The following is a 15,450-nucleotide window of genomic DNA, read 5'->3' as shown; positions in this document are numbered from 1 at the left end:
CTCTTTTCCCCTCCCTTTCTTTTTCTTTTCTTTCCTTTTTTTTTTAAAAACCAAAAAAAAAAAAGCGTACCATGCTGCAACCATCAAAATGACTTTTGATTCTTTCACAGGATGAGCATACGCTCTCACTTATCGTTAGCCTCCGGAAAAGCCGGCTCGAGGAGATGCAATGGCATGAAGGCACTATCTAGTAAAGGCTAAAAGTCGAAAACGTCAATATCAATGAAATCCGCAACGTCGTTCATCAGACCACGGTCCACAGCCGATTCTTGCCAGAATATTTCCGTGTCATCGTTCGTAACCCCAGTAGAGGGGGCCAGTTCGCCATTAACTTCCGCTTGATCAGCAAGTTGCTGGACAACGACAGATTGGGCTGATGTTCCATGAGTCGTTGATATTACCGCAGTGTAGGGATTGAAGCTGTAGCTTGATCCATTCATAGACGAAGCGATCCCGCTATCCGAGGAAGATCCTGCTTGGATTCCGGGCGCTAGGAGCTCATGGCTTGGTCTTGTACAGCTGTCATTTGGCCCGTTGTTTCTTGACGTACTACCCGAGAAGCGACTAGTAATCCAGTCGTTCAGTAGTGAGTCAAGGGCGTGGCGAAATGCTGCTTCCAAATGGCACTGGGAGTCCGCGTCCGTTTCAGCGGCTGGGCAAAACGGGTTCTCGGGTTGAATTACCGTGGACAGAACAGCAGCTCCATGATTACGACAGTAGTCTTGGAACAGATAAACATCTTCGACAATTTCTGACTCGAGATAAGCAGACAATGGTCTTTTGTGTCCAGGAAATACGATATCCCAAACAGCAAACCACTGCTCTTCTTCGCAAAGGCTTTTGTCCGATTTCCGTGTCAACTGAAAATGTTGGCCACGCGAAATACCTCCTAGAGATGCCGATGGATCGCAAAACAATCCCGCGAGATGTGATACGTGCTCGCGAAGTTTATTCTCTGTCTCGAAAATTGTGCAGCAACGGTCGCAGTAATATGCTGGAGTGTGTTTCCGGTTGAGGTGCTGTTTTACATCGCGAATCCGGTTTAGTTTAAGGCTGAAGCAAGGTCGATGCGCAGATGATTGAAACTTCCAGAAAGGACAAGCCAGGTGTTTAGGAGGTTGCAATCTGGGTTTCTTCGAGACCTGTTGGGCCGATCTCTCCTCGTCGGACTCATCGCGATCGTCGATCTGTTGCGACTTTCTCTTTCGACCTTCTTTTGGTAGCCCAATGGTACCTGTATATTGACATCGCTGAGAAGCAGACGAAAGAATGGATGTCGATTCCTGAGAGCTCTGCTTATTATTGCTTCCAGATGAATTTCCAGTGGAAGTGACAAGCCGATATTGGGTCAGCAATGCGTCAGCTGCCTTTCTGATCATGGGTGACATGTGAAATAAGTCAGATAACTCGAATTCAGTTGAGGTATCCGGCATAGAAAAGGAATCGGAGTCCAACGAGGAGGAGTCTGTGGTGCCGTCGCTGTTGTGACTTGCATGTTTAGAATAACCCTGCTGCAGAGACTGCACAGTTGCCGCATCGAGACTACGTATATCTTCATCCATTGGGCTCGAATGACAATCTGCTACTTCATGATTAGAAAACGCAATGATGACAGGGGCTTTGGGGCTTTCGCAGCTTGCTCCGAAGTCGGAACGCGGACAACACAGTAAAGCCAAAGTCAAAACTTTGATCCTACAGGTGCCCGAACAAGATTAGTGATACTTGAAAAGCTGTACTGACCAAAATCATCCGAAGTCCTTAAGCCACATCTGGAGACAAAATGTCGAGCCGATGAATGTTGCAATTCCGAGAACTTGGTCGAAACTCGGCAGTGGCCAGCTTGCTCTCCGCAATCACTACACACGTCGCCATTCGGGAGCAATCTATGCCATGCAAAACAATCTCCAAGGCGTTTGCTTAAGCTCAGATTCATTTTCCCTCCTTGAATCAAGATCTGTCGTTCTCCGCTGATCGGTTTCCGTCCTCCTGAAAGCTGAAGAAGTAATTTGAAGGATAACTCCAGCCCTGGAAATCCAGCTGGCCTCCGGGGTATGGGGTACGCAGTGAGCACGGCCGCTCTCCTACCAAGGATATTCGACCAGGCAAGTCCCTCGTCGATGTCCGATTCTGTCGGGTTACTGAAGAATTTAATATCAAACCACATCGCATGCGAGTTTGTTGTCACCACGTCAGGAGAGCCCGAGTTGAAACGGGACGCCGCGACAGCCACGATTGGTGTGTAGCTATGAGGCGTGTTGTTTCGTGGGCTTTTGACAGCAGACCAAAGCCATGCTATCTGCTCTCCGAATTCTGCAATAGTGTATGATGTTCCCCTGACAGTCAGGACAAGAAAAGATCCATTGACATTGACCGTAAGTTCAGTATTCTCTTGCAGAATGTAGTGTGTCAGGTCTCCTGTCCGCTCTCTGTCAACATTTTCGATGATTTCCTGCAATAGGCTGAAGATTTGGGGCCCAGTTGAGGGCCATGTCTGAGCCATATAATGCTTGATTGAGGTTGCTTGTGCGTTACCAGATAGGCAAGTGGCGACGACAGAATCAAAACCGTTGCCTGCCTGGAAAGTCTCTGCCCATTCAAACAACCTGAAGTGTGCAGTCTGTTTCTGCGGTGCTTCCATCCTGCTAACGCTGCCGGGTTGAAAGGTGCGAATTACCAATTGTCGGTTGCTTCTTATGCCGTTTGGCTGGTCTGAATCGCCATAGCTCCCTTCGAGACTGGAGAGTCTTTTTAGATCTGCGATCAACCAGCTGAAAGCCTTGCTTCGATGAACAACGTTGTTGTAGTCATTCGGTTCCATATCAAAGGTGTCGTCCTCCACTTCGCCTTCAACCCCTTCGAACATGGTCTCTTGAAGCTGAGGCTGTACGTTTTCGTCCGGGAGAGCCCATAGAATATTCATTTTCTCTAGGTAGTTCATGTTTTGTTGGCTTGCCTGGCAAGAAGTCGATCCTTGATCTTGAGGAGAGCCAGCAGCGACAGCAGCAACCACGTGGTTGACGATGGGACTTGTCCGCGGTATTAGTAAACATACTTTGAGTTCGAATTTGCATTGGAGAAAACATTAAGCTTACAGACAGTGTTTTCGAACAAAACACATCACATGTCGATGGCCAGATGTATCTGATTCGTACCCTATCCGCATTGCAAAAGCTCTGATGATCTCTGGGAGCTCCGCCCGAATATCTGACACGTTTTCCGGATGTAGGAACCGTCCGAGATGATGAGATATCGCGCGGGAAAGTTTCTGTATGTAGAGATGAGAGTGAGCCATCGTCAATTCTTCTGAGGATGATGTCATCACATCGTTTTCGAAATGGTCGTATTCGTTATTGGTCTCTCCTGCGGAGTAGCCTGGAGGGAACCCGGTAGAAGCAGCAACGTCGATTCTCGAACCGTACCCGGAGTCAGTGGGGGGCACAACGCTCTTTTGCAAGGGATGCAATAGAGGCACCTGTCTGGTCTTTTCGGATGTGGCCGTATATGGTGCAGTAGAAGCAGGCTGGTAGGTTGTTGTGCCTTGGGGGAAGGATTCTGAACTCAACCCACCATTCCCAAACTTGAGAAGGCTTTCCATCAGCTGCACCGCCGTCAGGTTATGGAGGTCCGGGTTTGCTCTGATGAATGAAGATATGCCGGCATGGAACTGGCTCGGGTCCTCCACAAAGGGTGACTCTGGTCTTGGAAGTGCCGGGAATAGAATATCCCACATTTTATACCAATAATCTGACCCGGCCGCCTGTCTCCCCATTGACCGAAGCTCGCAATCTTGGTCTTCGGAAACGTCACCCAATGAGCGGGAATGATCACGGTTTTCCGTCAGATGATACTCGAGCTCGGCGCGAGACACAAAGCTCGCGGAACAAGTTTCGCACTTAGGCCCAGCGACATGCTCTCGGAGCACATGCGTCTTTACATGCCTCGGCGAGATCTGACTCCGTGAGAAGCAGGTGTGATGTTTCAACGGATCTAACTTCCAGAGCGGGCACGCCCAACGTGACTGCTCAAACACTTTAGGTCGTTGCTCTGCTCTCGATGGTCCAAACTCATCATTGGAGTCGTCGATTTGAGTGCTCGCTCTCTGGCGTCTTCTATTGAACTTAACAGGCCTTGGTCTACCCGTAGCCACCATCTTCTCGCGCTTGGTAAAGGATGCTGGCGGGGCGGGGGCACAAGCTGCGGTCGTCAGCTTTGATTTATGTGTCGTCTAGCTACGAGTACCAAGGATCGGGTCGTAGAAGGGGGGTGGGAGAAGAGAGGTGCTTGTATTATATTCGACTTTTTCGAGCTTGGGTATGATGAATGCCTTACACATTTTTACAGAACAGATTGAAGTAATAGAACGTCAATCTTAGAAACGAAAGAATGTGACCCGAGTAATGGGAAATTCTGTGGTACGGTCACGGGTGCAAATCAGGCTGCAGGTGAGAAGCACCGCCGTGCTTTTGCCTCTCATTCGCCCGCATTTCTCCACTCACACATCGCCAAAAGTCTACCAATCATATTGCAAAGCACCAAAGTGCCATTCAGTGTACAAGAAAGTCTTGTGCTTTGCTTGCAAGGTGATGGAGCCGGTCTGTGTCCAAGGGAAGTGCTCAGCACATGGCGGTATTGTGAGCTAGTGCCATTGCCCCAGCACCATGGTGATGGCTTCTAGTCTTCTCAGAACTATGATAAAAACGAGTTCTTGCTGTTGCAGAAAAGAAAAATGAAACAATTCCTCACTCGAATCAATAAATCTCTCTGAAGTCGAAGTTACCATACGTTCACTATACGCGACCCTGAGTAGGACTGCAGCTTTGCCAAATTCATTATGCCCTCTCAATCTCACTACTCGGCTGCTACTAGTAGTAGTGGAAGGTAAGTTATCAGCTCGAATTTCTTCCAAGTTAAAACTCTTGCTAACAAAGAGAAAGAAAACGCGACAGCACACCCGCGGCCATGTTGGACAAGTATCTCGCCGAACCCCCTACAATTGCAGGACGGATTGCGAGTGGAAAGAAGACGGAAGGAAAGGCCAAGAAGACGAAGACATATTTGGCTGGGTGGCAGGACTCATGGGACAAACTGGGATCGCCTAGAAAGTGATGGACGTGAAACCTTGGCTTGATGTTTTCTGCCAACTTTAGCAGAGCTCGGCCAATGCTGCGGATTGTTCCGTCCTGTAAGTGATTCACATGAGGAGAACCGGAATCTAACTACACGAAAAATTACTCCATTCTCACCAGGTTGAAGATCCAGTCTGACAATAGAGAATCATATTTCAGAAAGATGAAACATTTAATCAACAGCGACCACGTGCTTCTGATAGCTACTTACCAAAAGCGGAAACGAAGATAATTAAGCGGTGCGGAAGGTTCAGGTCCCTGGTTCGTCTGATTCGCCGGCCGTTTGTGGAGAAGATCGGATCGATGATGGCTCGATGACCAGTCCAAGCACTCCCGTCAGGGGCAGACCATCTCCATAGTCCTGTCAAATGCTGGTTATGACCCTGAAATGATCTCAGAAATTGCATATATAATGATCAATTCCTTAAAAGACACTCATTTAAGCTATTTGAGCCAAGTCCGTTGTCATAATCCATCGTTCTCGCATTTCGTGCAGAACCTCAAACGGCCCCAAGAACAAAAGCTCAAGCCACAACCACACCAGCCTCGTCCGTGCATCAAAACTCCCTTTGACACTCATCTATGCCATTGCTTTTTCTAGATCGAGAATAACGGCATCATAGACATTTCTACCCTAAACCGAGCAGAACCCCTAAAAGTGATGTCATCACTCCCGCGTCACGGCCTCCGTCCATCAACCACCTTCCTTTACTCAAAAGCGACAACATCTCACCAATTCAAACTCCCAATCGCATCCCGAATTTTTCATAATACCAAACCATCAAATCAGTTCACCCCAAACCATCACCACCACTTCTCCACCTCCAAAATGGGCTCCAACTCCTTCGACCAAGATTGGAAAACCGCCGCCCCCTACCTCCCCTCCTCCAAGGCCGAAGTCGACGGCAAGCCCTTCGACAAGAAGATCCGCGGCGAGTGCCACTGCGGCCAGGTCTCCTACTGGCTCTCGCGCGACCGCCCGCTGGCCTCCAAGTTCTGCCACTGCCGCGACTGCCAGAAGATGCACGGCGCGCCCTTCCAGTGGGCCGCCATCTTCCACAAGACCGACCTCGCCTTCGACCGCGGCGTAGACGGGCTCGCGTTCTACAACTCGGGCTCCAAGAAGACCTCGCACGACCTGCCGTGCAAGGTGTCGTGCGGCCACTGCGGGAGCAGGATCATGGACGAGGGGAGGAATATGGTGTTGCTGTTTCCGGGGCTTTTGCATTTTGACGAGGAGGAGAAGAGGGAGAAGTTTGATGTGCAGTGAGTATCTTTGACTTTCCATTCGATTGAGATATTGAGATGGGTGAGGCGATGTGAAATGCGGATGTGCTAACAGTGTGTAGGATGCACATCTTTTATAAGCAGAGGGTGGTCGATTTACCTGATGGCAGACCGAAGTGGGCTGCCTTGGACGAGAAGAGCGAGCTGATGGATGAATTGCTCGATGATGAGAAAAGCGAGAAGATTTCTGTCTCCAAGGCGACGGAATCCTCAGAGTCGGCGAAGAGGAAACGAACGGCCTAACGTAGCAAAGATATCAACGAATGGTGGAAGCCCAATCTAATTATTTGTTTCAATGAGCAATGAAGTTATCTTTGCCATCTCTGCAGGCAATGCCTCTCCCGTTCGTTTAGCAGCGTCAGAACTTTGTGAGGACTCTAGCCGACTGCTTTCGGTAGACACCGCCATGTTGAATGCATCTAACACAACGTCGAAAAACATAATTGATTAATCGTCGCGTTGGTTTACTCGTCAGGCTACATTTCCCAGTTCTTTTCTGACTCACTAGGATTGGGCTCCTCCCGCAGTGAATCAATTCGAGGGTATTCGCATCTTCTCTTTCAAAGTCATATTGCAGTTAATCACAGCACAAACAAACTCTGTCAATATCTCATGATAAAAGGATCGTGAAGATTTATGTTCTATTGCCAATTGATCATTTACGTCCGTCCTGCCTTATTTCACTTCGCCGCAGCCATGGCATACCCGGAGTCTCAATCCTCGACGACCAAGCGCGCTGCCGCCGCTCAGCTTCCTTTCACCAAGGAGTCGAACACCTGCGGCTTCATCGAACTCCCTACTTCCGCGCCCACGTAGGCCACAGTATGTCCCTTATAATCCTTGCTACACGTACTGAGCGCTTCACAGGATCTCCCCAAAGGAGCAGGCATGGACGTGTCCCGGGCCGTGCATATCGTCAAACTCATTTCTAGGCTGTCGCTCGCCTGTACCGACAAAATGCCTTGGGTCGTCCACGGACTCGATTGCCGGTGGCTGCAAAGAGGGCGAGCTGTGTTGGTGAGTAGATGAGCATCAACCATGTTCGGCGTCACGATACTAACATGCTCAACAGCAAATACCGACCTGATACCGCGTGCTATACCTGGCTCTCAACTGATGATGCATCAACATTCACCCTCTACGAGTGCAGTTCAACAAGCGGGATGGGGAACCTTCTGGCTTCCCCAACGGGCCTGCCCGGCCCTATCTTAACCACCATCGTCGATTCCACGTCCAACATTCTCACGGGATCCGAGACACCATCGTCAGCAACCACGAGTTCACTACCAACATCGACACAGGGACCGCAGAAAGAAGCCTCAAAGGGCGCCATAGCAGCCAGCGTCGCAGGCGCCCTCGCGTTCCTCGGCCTTCTCGCCGGCGGGGTCGTGTACTTGTACATATGGAACAAAAAGAAGAAGAAACGAGAGGGGTTCACGGGGCTTAATCGGAGGGGCAGCATGGCGATCTCGGGGCCGTACATGGTTAGCGGGTTGCCGCCCAAGTCCCCGCCGCCGCCTCCTGCCCCACCGCGACCGCCGATGAGCCCGGGAGTCTATGATATGGAAGTTTTTGATCAAGGGAGAGGTACTTCGTCGATGTATAGTACTGGAAATTACGTTGAGAGGGGCTCCGAAGGGCTGGTGCCGCCGCCGTTGAATTCGCCTGGCAGACCGAGCAGGGATGGGGAGGCTGTTAGTGGCGGGTGGATTTGAAAGGGACACTTGTAAATTCATTTTGTATTGAAAAAGTGGCAGTCGCGGTGCTTAGATGCGTGGTGACTCATGCCCGGAATTTCTCAATCATTCACCCCGAACTTTTGTGTGCTGTCTGGACGAAAATTGCTCGTGACGTGTGGTTGAGAATGGGACGAACATCGGAGACGCGGCGGTTCCGACTCGGCGGGTGGTGATGTGTCAACGGGAGCGCGGGAGGGAAGGTCCTTGAACCGCCGGCGGGGGAGAGCGGGCACCGCTGAAGTCACAGTGGTCCTCCAAGGGTAGGCCCTGCTCGGTTGCTGCTCCCGGGAGTGGACTGAGGGGGCATTTGATGGGTCGTTGCTGCTTTACTTAGGTACAGAGCCCTGGAGTGGTATTGAATGGATTTCATACAGGATGCATTAGGCGTTGGAATTGAAGAGCCAGAAATTCGTTTGGAGGGAGAATAAAGGCCCTAGTGAGTTCCGTGATGGCGGGTGACTTTAAGCGCAGGTTTCCCGTCTGTTAGCCGGGCTCCCGAAAGCTTAGCGGGTGGTCCCGCGTATCACGGGCCTTACTTTCAGAGGGCATTATCGGACGTTTGAGCGCAGTAGCCGGCGCTGATTGCAAAAACTACTTTCTATGAGAGTGTTTGAGTGCATTTTCATTGAAAGTTAAGTCTCGGAAACGGCGGCGCTCAAAAGCAGCGGCCGGCGGGATGCATGCGTGGGGTTCTCACAGTGAGACACCACGCTGCGTGGCCAGCGTCAGGTGGGTTGATAGCCGCCCTTTTTAAGGCAAAGCCCCTCTCTTCTGCCCAGCCAAGACAGCCGTCCCAGTTGGTTGCCTGTCCTCCTCCACGAGTGTCATGCACCATCGCAACACACTACTTACTGCGTACAGCAGCATCTACACCATTTCAAGGGGTGACCCGGCACAGAGGGGCCAGGTCACGGGCTGGTGCCGATGCCGGTGGATAATCGCGATAACCTAAGCCAGTGGGGACGCTTAATCAGATGATCTGATAAGATCCTAAATTTCACCACTTTCCCACCCCCGAATCCTTCAGTAGCATTTTCCCTCAATCCCTCGGAGCACCGAGCAGTCCCTCCCGAGGCACCTCACCTCGCCTTTTCTTTCCCACTTGCCGTGAGCCGCCCAGCCTTTGCGTCTGCGTCCCCTTGCAACTCGCTCCAGACATTTCCAACCAACCCCTCCAAAGGCATTTCGCATCATCACCACTGCCGTCGCCAGCAGCTCGCATATCACAGCAACCTCCGCCAACGGCCCGAGCGATCAGATGCGAAGCTCCCGACCGTGATGCGCGCACCGTGGTCATCGCCGTCCTCGGCGACAGGACGAGGACGAGGACCAGGACCGGGACTCAATCTCACCGTCGTCGCCGCGACTGCGCTCCTCTTCGCCACCTCCGTCGCCGCCTCCACCGTGTCCGTCGGCGGCCTCTGCTACGACACCTGCGTCAACACCATCCGCCAGACGCACTTCAACGACACCGCCCCGGCCAAGTCGAAGCTCCCGCAATCGTGCAAGAGTCTTCTGCACATCAAGTCGCTGTACCTCTGCACGCACCTGCACTGCGACGCGCCGCACCGGGATGCTGGGCTGGGCATGCAGAACGCGACATGTCAGCAGTACATGAACGTGTCGCTGCCGCCGTTGGAGATTATCGGAGGGTACTCGGAGGAGGAGATCAAGGGCCTGAGGAGGCTGACGAAGGAGGAGGGCACGGCGGAGACTATCTTGAGCGAGGTTGTGCTGCCCGCGGAGCCGTTTTACCAGATTTGGTATGATTCTTTGGAATCGGTAGAGTATACCTACAGTCGGCATTATCGATATGGGTACGTGCATCACCTCGAGTCGACGAAGCTCGGCTGACAAAATCCCAGATTCTATGCTATCGTCTTCTGGATCATTGTGTGCGCTATCGGTCTGGCGACTCGTCTTGTCGGAGCCATCGCCAGTCTCCAGCGCCAGGAGTGGGACTCGGAGAAGAAGCCCAATGTGCTGCACTGGGCTGCGCTCTGGCTCAAGCGATACATCACCATCCCGGCAACCTTTGGCTACCGCTGCTCGCAGAACTTGGGGTGGTGCACGATACCGCCGCGCATCCAGAGCATCACCATCTTTGCTTTCATCGCCGTCAACACGTGGTACTGTTGTTACGGCTATTCCCTCCTCGAAGGGCACATGTAGTAGGTCGACCCCTTTCACCATCTCAGTCCTGTACTGACTCAAGAAGCTGGCCGGATATGTCGAAGCAGATCGGCCGCTACGTCGCCGACCGAACCGGCATCATCTCCTTTGCCAACTTCCCCATCATCTGGCTGTTTGGCATGAGAAACAACCTCCTCATGTGGGTGACCGGCTGGGACTTTGGCACGTACAACAACTTCCACCGCTGGGTTGCTCGCGTTGCGACTGTCCAGGCTGTCATTCACACCGCTGCCTACATCATCCTCATCCTAAGTGAGGGCGGCTGGACATACTTCCTCTGGTGGTTCACGCAAATGTTCTGGTGGGCCGGTTGGTTTGTAAGTATTCCCCCGCATCATCAACTCGTCCATCGCTGACCCCCACAGGCAACCTTCGGCATGGTCTTCCTCCTCCTCGCCTCCGTCTTCTGGATGCGCCGCAAGCAGTACGAGCTCTTCCTCGTCCTCCACATCCTCCTCTCCATCCTCACCCTCGTCACCATGCTCGGCCACGTCTCCATCTTCAACCACCAGTTCGACATGCTCTTCTGGATCCCCTTCTACATCTGGGTCGCCGACCGCGTCCTCCGCATGTCCCGCACCCTCGCCTTCAACCTCAAGTTCTGGAACACCTTCGCCCTCGCAACCTACGACGCCACCTCCAACATCGTCCGCCTCAGCATCCCCTACCCCACCTCCTTCTACGAGCCCAAGCCCGGCACCTACTACTACCTCCACGTCCTCTCCGACAAGCGCGCCTGGGAAAGCCACCCCTTCACCATGGCCTGCACCACCCTCAACACCCACCACACCCGCAAGTTCTCCTCCGAACAGACCCCGCTCCTCGTCGCCTCCGACGACAACCCCGTCGAGCCCATGTCCGAGGTCGACCTGCACCCCCGCACCGGCACCCCCTCCATGACCTTCCTCATCCGCCCCTACGACAGCTTCACCGCCCGCCTCCGCGAGGCCGCCGCCGCCCCCTGGCCGCGGCCCGCCCGCCTCCGCGTCTTCGTCGAGGGCCCCTACGGCCACACCCAGCCCTTCTCCCAGTTCGACGACCTGCTCTTCGTCGTCGGCGGCAGCGGCGTCGTCGTCCCCCTCGCGCACCTCCAGCACCTCTGCCGCGCCGCCTCCCGCGCCCGCTCCGTCAAGATCGTCTGGGCCGTCCGGGAGCTGAGCTTCGCCGCCGACGTCCTCCGCCAGGACTTTGAAGACGCGCTCGACAGCGGCAAGTTGGCCGTGGACATCTACGTCACGCAGACGAGCCTCGCGACGAACGCCGTGCGGCCCGACGACTGGCCCGAGCACGTCAGGCTGATGTACGGACGCCCGGATGTGAGGGAGGAGGTGCAGGACGCCGCGACCGCAGCCGAGAAGAGCCGGCTCGCGGTCGTGGCGTGCGGGCCGAACGTCATGGCTGACGACGCGCGGAAGAGCGTTGTTGAGATGCTTGGACGGGGGTACTCTAGGATCGAGTACTTCCAGGAGAGCTTCAACTGGTAGAGAGATGGGAATTAGATGATTAGATGGGGTAGCCAAGTCTTTTAGATCAGCGATGTTTTTGAGCATAATACTGGCGTTGGGCGGTTTGGATACGGGTACCATGACATTTATACACAATCTTACAACTAGATTATGAATTATCTCAACCATTTATGGTCATAATCCTCCCGAGACTTTTCGCCATGTCGTTATCCTTGTGGTCGTCCTTGTCGTCCACAGTCACGATGCGGTCGAGCAATCAGACCTACCCGCCCGAATAGCTAAACCTCCCAACTTGACGTCGGAACGACTAGCCCACCTCTGGACCTCCCACATCAATACTGATACAAGAACGACAACCTACCCCACGCAGACATACTCTCGGGAAACGCTCCACGTCAATACCAATAGTTCGTGTTGGTTGAATTCGCACAGGTCTTATCCGGACACCATCTCAAATGGGGCCACTCCTCCGTTTGCTGGTACGTTGACGGATCCATCGTCCTCAGCCAGTAACTCGAGGGCCTCCGTCTGCTAATGTGCCCGTTTTTGTCCGTCGAGATCTCGGAGTTGGCGCCTATCGAGTGCAGAGAGCCGCTTAAGTAGATCCTTTTGCCGTCCGATGTCCACTCGTAACGGTAATAGCACTGACGACACCACGTGTAGTGGCGCGTTATGGCATGGCTCAACGGGAATCTGCCCACGCGCCGTTCGTCGCCTGTGTTCTGGGTTGCGCAGCACCAACATGGCAAGCCGTCTCTCGCGTCGCTCTTGTGGTACTCCAGCGACAAGGCCGACGGCTGTCTGAAGCAGACACACCGGTGCCAGTAAAACACCTTCATCAGTTCCTCCAAATCGAACGAGACGTGTGGGCACAGCAACCCCGGATGCCGTTGATCGAATCGCTCGAGCGCTCTGCGGATACCATCCTTGGTGAGGATCTCCCTGTTTGATAAAGTGTGGACAGGCGCCTTCCATTGAAGCCTCAACTCGCCTGCAGCACCCTCTGTCCGTGGGGGATCGTAGGTGACTTCGGGAGCCTGGCTGTGTCGCCCGAACGCATCAGCACACTGCCGGCAACGCAAGACAGACCTTTCCCCGCCGGACCCTGCAGTTATCCAGCCCTGGACACGTGGCCAAGAAAGCAGGGTATGCGGGCAGATTCGCAGCATCCCTTCCCATCCGACGCAGATGGGTTGCCGACGCAGTCGCTGGGCGGGGGAGAACCAGCTTGGATGGTGGGAGCACTTGCAAGCGGAGCATGCGACGTACCCCCGGGTGTAGAACGGGTTGATACCGATACTGGCCTGCCGTTCCTGACTCCTACCATCCAAACACCGCGCACAAAACGTCCGCCGTCGCAAAGCGTACCAGAGGTCATCCCGTTCCTCCACCCGCAGCGCGTCCAAGTTGAACTCGACCCCCGGGATGAAATGTACAGCGGGCGCCGTCTTGCCCCTGAGCTTGCGATAGGCGCGCAGCAGCCGGTGTACCCTCGGCTCCGCCGTCGCCGGGTCGATCCCAGCCGTCGTCTTCTGGTGGTACTGTGAAAACGCGGCGTGGCGGAAGAGCGCCGCGAAGAGGTACGCTACCTGCCGGACGACGTAGAGATCCGGCGGCGCGAGGCGCTCCATGATCTCGAGCAGCAGCTCGTTGGGGAGGCGGAGCAAGGGGCTGGACGAGTAGTTCTCGAGCCGGCTGGCCTGCCACGATGTGTCGTATCCAGTGGGGATGGTGAGGGAAGTGTGGGGGACGAGATCGCGACGAAAGCGGATGACGGGGTTGGGGGGAGGAGGTCCCCGGAGCTCGGCGAAAAGGCTGCACATCATCTTCATCGTCTTGCTTTTTTGAAGGTTTGATGGATAATTGTTTTTGCACATATGAAGAGGCGGTTGAAGAATACACTTGAAAGGAGTTGAGAACCTCTGTCGATTATCGCCGAGTATCATGGCTGAACAACCCGTTGGTATCTACGTGAGCGGCTCTGCCTGTAAACTCTGTTCGCCACCTCGTGATGGTCGACAGAGGTTGTCAAATACCTGTCAAGCTCTGATACCCTGACGCTGACCCTCTCGATACCTGCCAGTTGCAGGCATCAGCCTGGCCCAGGAGAACGAGCTCGGCTTCACTGGCGCTGCTCCGTATGTCACTCTCGGCGCCTATGAGGGGTCCAGTGTTTGGCGTATGGCAGTCAGAACGACAGAAATTACGTCCCCCGGCGACGGCGTACGCCTTCATAGACTGTTCTCTACTGGTGAACCCTATTCTTGTAGGAGTCGACTTCACCAATGTCCATGTTTTCGTTGTCGCTAATGTCGTATCTTTCATCGCCGTGATCTTCGTCGTTCTTCCTGGCTCTGTCGTCGTCCCTGATCCGTATTCGCTCACATGTAAAATACAGCGATGCTATCGACTGGATGGTGCAAAGAATCTGCGTCGTATCGACGATCCATTCCGTCGGAGCCGACGTAGAATCTACCGCGTCAACAATCAGACGAGGAACCTGAAGTGATTCATAGCTGGGTCTCATGCCAGATGTGCCAATAAGCTCTTCTCCGAATTATTATACTTGAATTCTCATAGGTAAGTGCGTGCCCGCCAACGACTCCATCCAGTCGCCTGTGGTTGCCCCAATCCATCGGGTATCCCATATCCTCAAACCATGTCCATGAACAAAAAGAAAGTCAAGCAGCACCATCCCCCGTCACCAACTTTCAGACCTCCTCGTTTTATCGTACATGTTTACCGTCCCGCTTAGTTGTGCGGCTGCTGCGGCGGCATGTGCATGCCCTCCTTCTGCGGCTGGTACCCCTGGACGATGGGCCCCGTAGACAGGCGCGCCTTGACCTCGTTGTCCTGCTGGATGAGCGCGCAGCAGCAGCACCAGTAGCTCACACAGCAGTCGCTCGCGCCAGAGCCCTTGATGCCGAAGCGCTCACGGATCTCGCCGCGCTTCATGAGCGCGTAGATCCACCCGCAACCGGTGAAGCACTGGATAGCACCGTAGAGCAGGCAGTCCGTGTTGATAGCCTCGTACGTCTGCATCGTGGGGTCGCGTATGCGCTCTGAGGTCTTGCCGAGGACTGTGGGATGGTTTTAGTGACGATGAATTCGAGATGACGATCAGAGGGGAGACTGAGTGAGGGGGAGACGTACGGATGCATGGTAGCCAATAGGCCAAGCAGCAGCTGTCAATGGGCGAGCAGCTGCACAAGCTGGCCTGCCATTCCTGGTTCTGTACGGCGGCGCCCTGGGTGTACTCCTGTTGGATGGGCTGCTGCTGTGGCTGGCCCTCGTATGGGTTCGGCTGCATTTGCTGCTGCTGCTGGTATTGCTGTTGCTGTTGCTGTTGCTGGTAATCCATGATGGCGTTGGTCTGGGAGCGTTGAAATCCGTAACGGTGATGACCTGAGCAGCGAGTAGGAAAGGCGAGCAGACGGCAGGGAAAGGAAGTCGTTCAGACGGATTGGGAACGAGGTGCAAGGGGGGACACGTTGATATATGAATCGACCCCCAGAGGTAGCTACGTTTGAAAACGGGAAGGAGCTAATTAAGTAAATCAGCCAAGGAGGAAGGAACTGAGACAATCATGTGGGAAAGACCAACCAGACGGATGCAGAAGGGGGGGGAATCAACAGTCGG

General features: G+C 53.8%; 5 protein-coding genes across 5 annotated transcripts; 4 read left to right on the top strand and 1 right to left on the bottom strand.

The window, feature by feature from the left end:
• Positions 1-4,831: 4,831 nt before the first annotated feature.
• On the top strand, positions 4,832-5,106 carry GCG54_00013832 (uncharacterized protein; the record flags this gene model as incomplete). The annotated part of the gene is made up of 2 exons (XM_045413679.1): positions 4,832-4,878; positions 4,947-5,106. The coding sequence occupies 2 exons, from the start codon at positions 4,832-4,834 to the stop codon at positions 5,104-5,106; spliced, it is 207 nt and encodes a 68-aa protein (XP_045269750.1).
• Positions 5,107-5,787: 681 nt separating this feature from the next.
• On the top strand, positions 5,788-6,656 carry GCG54_00013831 (uncharacterized protein; the record flags this gene model as incomplete). Its single annotated transcript, XM_045413678.1, has 2 exons — positions 5,788-6,392; positions 6,476-6,656. 2 exons carry the CDS (start codon positions 5,788-5,790, stop codon positions 6,654-6,656), a joined length of 786 nt encoding a protein of 261 aa, XP_045269749.1.
• Positions 6,657-7,109: 453 nt separating this feature from the next.
• GCG54_00013830 (uncharacterized protein) lies at positions 7,110-8,128 on the top strand (the record flags this gene model as incomplete). Its single annotated transcript, XM_045413677.1, has 3 exons — positions 7,110-7,225; positions 7,281-7,430; positions 7,486-8,128. 3 exons carry the CDS (start codon positions 7,110-7,112, stop codon positions 8,126-8,128), a joined length of 909 nt encoding a protein of 302 aa, XP_045269748.1.
• Positions 8,129-9,430: 1,302 nt separating this feature from the next.
• GCG54_00013829 (Ferric reductase transmembrane component 3) lies at positions 9,431-11,829 on the top strand (the record flags this gene model as incomplete). Its single annotated transcript, XM_045413676.1, has 4 exons — positions 9,431-9,969; positions 10,018-10,323; positions 10,371-10,662; positions 10,711-11,829. The coding sequence occupies 4 exons, from the start codon at positions 9,431-9,433 to the stop codon at positions 11,827-11,829; spliced, it is 2,256 nt and encodes a 751-aa protein (XP_045269747.1).
• Positions 11,830-14,562: 2,733 nt separating this feature from the next.
• On the bottom strand, positions 14,563-15,214 carry GCG54_00013828 (uncharacterized protein; the record flags this gene model as incomplete). The annotated part of the gene is made up of 2 exons (XM_045413675.1): positions 14,563-14,891; positions 14,965-15,214. Coding segments are annotated over 2 exons (579 nt in total), but the record flags the coding sequence as incomplete, so codon positions are not given.
• Positions 15,215-15,450: the final 236 nt, after the last annotated feature.

This window comes from Colletotrichum gloeosporioides (assembly GCF_011800055.1).
Source record: "Colletotrichum gloeosporioides strain Lc1 chromosome Unknown consensus_11, whole genome shotgun sequence".
Lineage (NCBI taxonomy): Eukaryota > Fungi > Ascomycota > Sordariomycetes > Glomerellales > Glomerellaceae > Colletotrichum > Colletotrichum gloeosporioides.
Note: the sequence above shows the minus strand (reverse complement) of the source record. Positions and strands in the feature narration are given on the sequence as shown.